General features: G+C 40.9%; 1 protein-coding gene across 1 annotated transcript in view; it reads left to right on the top strand.

The window, feature by feature from the left end:
- The window catches only part of RTTN (rotatin), a 177,003-nt gene that overhangs the window by 63,559 nt on the left and 108,438 nt on the right, over nucleotides 1-5,006 (top strand). The window contains exon 17 of the mRNA XM_019634351.1: nucleotides 4,850-4,946. Coding sequence (XP_019489896.1) covers nucleotides 4,850-4,946 — 97 coding nt within the window. The remainder of the gene's footprint in view (nucleotides 1-4,849; nucleotides 4,947-5,006) is intronic.

Genomic DNA, 5,006 nt, shown 5'->3' with positions numbered 1-5,006 from the left:
TTTTGGTTGAGTAAGCAGCATTAAAAAGCCCACTGGCTGAAAAAGTCATCCTGAACTTGTTTTTTTGAACATTACTAAGTACAAATGTAAACATTACTGCAGTAATTTTTGTCAGTAATATACATTTTTCATCCATACTTTCAATTTTGCATGTATTTTCTTTAATATCTTATTTAAAAAACCTTTAGGAAGATGTTTAGGTTGACGGTATCTGATTTACACTGACTGTGAGCAGGATCAGTGGGCGGGGACACAGATCCACCCGCACCCTAAGTCACTTACTATATAGACTTCCTGAAGAAAAGCATAACGTATTCTTCATAAGCAAACCCAGGTAGCGGCAACATGTTATGACTACAGCAAATGGTACCACCGATTGCAACTCGCGATTTGAGTTTCAGTGAAGCAAGTTGTATTTGTTGGAGAAAGCTCTGATGCACTCACTTGTCTCTTTCCTTTTGTGTATATGTTGTTGTTGTTTTTCTTTCATGAAACAGGTCTATTAATCCTCCGAGTAAACCTTCACCATCAGCCTTCAGTTTGCCTATTTCAGTTTTTAGAAGGTAACATTTATTTCTCTGATTTTGTTGAAAGTAAACTATTGTTATGGAAGTGGATATCAGAATCTAGAATTTGTCACAGTTTTCATGTAGCATTTAAACCACATGACCTGTAGTGTTGTAATGTTCCCTTCACAGCGGTGCTTGGCAGAGCTTAGTGGGTTTGTGTCTCCACCACCAAGTGTTTATTTTGGTGCCGTTTGAGCCTGCAGAAAAGTTGGGAGGACTAGACAGCGAGCACCAATGTGCCCTCAGCCCAGAATCAGCAGCTGTTAATTCATGGGCCTGCTCTCTGTCTCTCTCAATATACTTATTTATTTATGTATAATGTTTTCTCCTGACTCATTGGAAAAAAGTTTCAGACATAATTTTACTTTCCTCCTAATTGTTCTAGCATGTACCTACTTAAATCTCAAGGACATTTTCCAACATAACCACTCTACCATGCAGGATTTCATAAAAGAAGGTTAAAAATACTTCTGTTAGATGATTCATTTTCTCCAATTAATACCCCAACTATTTTTTTTAGATTAAAAAAAAATGGAGGATCCAATCGAGGTCCTGAATTGCATTTGGTTTCCATCTCTTTTTAGACTTTTTAAAAAGCAGATTGTTTTTAGTGAAGCATAGCATACATAAAGCATAAAAATCATGAGTATTGTTGATCATTTTTTCCAAATAAACCCACCCATATGACTACCACACAGATTAAGATACAGAATATTACTAGCGTGCCAGGAAACCCTTTCATATGTCTTCATTACTTTCCACCATCCCCAAAGGTAATTCTATTTTAATTTCTGTTACTCTACATTATTTTTCTGGTTTTTGGACTTTATAAATGGAGTATATGCTGGCTTCTTCGGCTCACTTGGAGAGATTGTATGTCATTGCACGAAGCAGTGCTTGGTTCATTTTCATGGCTACGTAGCGGTCAGTGTCCGAGTGGACAGTGGCACATTACCATCCTGTCACCGATGGACGTGTGCTTTGTTTCCGGTTTGGGGCTGATGTGAATAAAGGACTAAGAGCACCCTGACATGTGTGGTCTGAGGACAGCCTGTGTTTAGCAGATGCTGCTTCTGTCTTCCAAGTGGCTGTGCGGCTCTGCGCCGCGGCAGCTGTGTGAAAGCGCCAGCTGCTCCACCCTCACCAGCGCTGGTGTTTGCGTCACCCGCCCTTGTTCTTTATGTGTACGAATGTCCGTAACAGCTTTGTTTACAGTCGTCACAAGCTAGAAACATCCCAAATGCCCAACGACAGGGAAAACTGATAAATGAACGGTGCTATGTTCATACAGTGAATCACAACATAACCTTTAAAAACTACTCTTCTCACAACAGCACGAGTCTCAGAGACATAATGTTGACTGAAAGAAGTGACGAAAGAACATATATTTCCATTTGCTTAAAGTTCATCTACAGATAAGTTGATCCATGGTGAGAGAAGGTAGAAGAGCAGTTACCTCTTGGAGGAAGGCAAAGAGGGTAATTGACAAGAAAAGGAGATAAACTTCCTGAAGGGATGGAGACGTCCTGAGTTTTATTCTGGGTGGTGGCTACACGTGAATACGTAGATAAAAATTCCTCAGGCTATCCACTTCAAATCTGTGTATCTAAATGTACGTAAATTATGTCAAGAAAACTGATTAATTTAAAAATAACATTTCCTTGCTTGGCAGATATATTACATGCAGTCTAATCATCCTCACTGCTGTATGATATTCTGTGGTTAAACTACCAGTTCGTTCATTCTCCTGTCTAGGGTATTCAGGTTGATTCTGGGCTTTTGCTCCTCCCTGCTCTCCTGAAAACGTATTGTCTATGTCTCCTAGTATATTTGTGTAAGAGTCCTGGACATACTCTGAGGAGGGAGATTCCTCGGTTGTAGACATTGTCCGCTCTTCGTCGTCTTCAAGTTTGGCTAATAATATAAAACTCGCACGACGACCGTAGGTCATGCTGTGGATGAGACGGCCCGTGTGGGGGCCGGAGCCGCCTTGGCTGAGAAGCCCCAGGTCCAGTAGAGAGAGTGCCCGCTAGTGAGGTGCCCAGGCAGAGTGTCAGGTCCCACACGCGTGTCTCCAGGGCCACCATGCTGAGGGACGCGCCGCTGTGGCCTCGCAGTGTGTGTTTGCACTGTTCCCACACCTCCAGCACACACACAGGGGCATTCTCGCTGCGCAAAGTGGCTTAGTAACCTTGGCGACACCATAGCTGTCTGGCTGTCCCAGGGAAAAGAGCCAGAGAGTTAGCGTAAGACTGTATTTGTCCTTAGGGAGAAGCAAAGGTTTGTTAGTGCTTTACGTACAGTGATGCTGTCATTTTTCTTTTTTTTTTTAAGATTTGTATTGGGGAATTGGGGGGTAGGAACAGCGCTTGGGAATTGGGGGAAGGGGAACAGACAAGTTGCTGTCCTTTTTGTTCTTCAGTCTAGTTGTGGAGGACGTTGCTTCACTGNTCTCATTGATGTTTACAAAAGTTAATGACTCTGAAAATGGATTACAGTATCTCTCATTAATGGATTTAGTTTTAGGGTAAATTTAGTTTTTGGTGGTGTTGTTTTGCCCCTAAAAGAAAGGGTTTATTGAGCCAAATGCCAGCCAGAGAAAGGACCATGTCCTGGGGCGTGAAGTCTGTATCAGCAGCAGCAGGGCTGGATGGAGGAGACAGTATGTCCTCCCCACCCCCCACCCCCAAATTAGTTTTCAACCAGGAAAATTCATTCCACAGGAAACATTTATTGAATACATACCATGTGTTAAGAGCAACTTTAGACCTTTGGGATATTTTGATGAGCTTGGTAAATGACCTTCATGGAGTCTGCACTATAGTTGGAGACTTTTAAAAATAAATACATAACGCAGTGTAATAATAGTACATGTAATAGTGGAATTCATGGGCCCAGAGGAGGTGCTCCTGAGTAGACTGAATGATGGGAGAACATGAGAGAATGCTTCAGGAAATGGGACAGCTCAGCTGGAATTTCAGAAATTAAATGCAACAGAAAAGGAAGAAATTTAATTTGTTTTTAGTGACTTACTGGATTTCTTTATGTAACATAAATATAAACCTTATGCCTGATTTTATGTGACGATTTTCTTCCAACTTTTCTATCTTTTAAAATGTATTTATTATATCTTTAACCTCAAATATTTTATGGAAATATATAAAACTTTTCTGTTACAGCAACTGGGATTTTCATCATGCTCTGAAAGGCCAGCCTACTCTGATTCCAAATTCCAAACATGCTTCTGTATTTTCTCCTATTGTGTTTATAGTGGTTGTTTAAAAAACAGATCTTTAATCTCCATAAAATCGATTTTGGTATATAGTGTAAGGTAGGGATCTAAATCTATTTTTTCCATATTGTAGGCAATTGTATTGCAGTAATTTCTTATGTGTTTGGATATATGGCTCATTCTGTCTCCACTGATATGAAATGTGTACTTTATCACAATTTCTTATATGTATCTCTGTTTCTTTACTTTTTAAATACGCCAATGACATAATGATATTTTCCTTTTGCTTACAGTTAGAAAAAATACCTTCTTTCAAAACTAATTTTTTTGTGGCTTCCCTGTATTTGCTAACTCTGTGTTATGTACATGATTGGTACAATTACCCTACCTTTTTGGTTAGAATTTCTTAGGTTTCAAGCACTGAGAAACTGTGACAGTGGGAACACCACAGAGGTGAAAACTGGTTTGTTAACGTCCAGGATTAGACCAGGCTGCTTAGCTGAATAGGAAGTGGTTGGTGCCAGTTCTCTGTCTACTAGTTTAGACAACTTTCCTTTCCCATTACCTCGTGTAATAAACAGGACCTACAAACCGAACAACGCCGCCAGCGCAAACACGTTTTAAAGCCAATTCCACGTTCTGTGATATTTATAGGAAAGGGCAGATACTATAGAATAAGGAGCGCTTTCAGTGAGCGAACTGGAACTGGAGTTAAATGGCTTGGCACATCCTTCCTAGTCGCTGATCAGTCGGCGTCTCTGATGAACGGAAACCAGGCAGCGTCTGGTGGGTGGGCCTGCAGGTGGCTGCTGCCCCAGCAGGGCCCGTGTCCTCTGGGCCCCACAGGCCCACCCCACCTACGGGACAGAAGCTCTGCGTGTCACAGCCCCCCGGGGATTCACATGAGAGCCTGCTTCAGTGATGTCAGTTTACCTGGGTTAATGAGCATGGCACCCGTGCCTTTCGAGTTTAGATATTTGAAATTGGAAGTTCATTCCTTTTAGAGAGAAAAATATTTCATAAAGTTATGCTTCTTTTTACTTCCCAGTTTCCTTGATATTTCATGAGGATTGTACTGTCGTGACTGAGGTCGGAGCATTATTTTGTCTTCTTTTATTTGATGAAGTATCAAGGATGGATATGTGGTGAGCTCTAACAATTTAAAACGTTTTTTACTCTCAATTATTTATCTGAGGGTTTTTTGG

This window comes from Hipposideros armiger, unplaced genomic scaffold (genome assembly GCF_001890085.2).
Source record: "Hipposideros armiger isolate ML-2016 unplaced genomic scaffold, ASM189008v1 scaffold_1593, whole genome shotgun sequence".
NCBI classification, from domain to species: Eukaryota; Metazoa; Chordata; class Mammalia; order Chiroptera; family Hipposideridae; genus Hipposideros; species Hipposideros armiger.
This window is presented reverse-complemented; position numbering and strand designations above follow the sequence as displayed.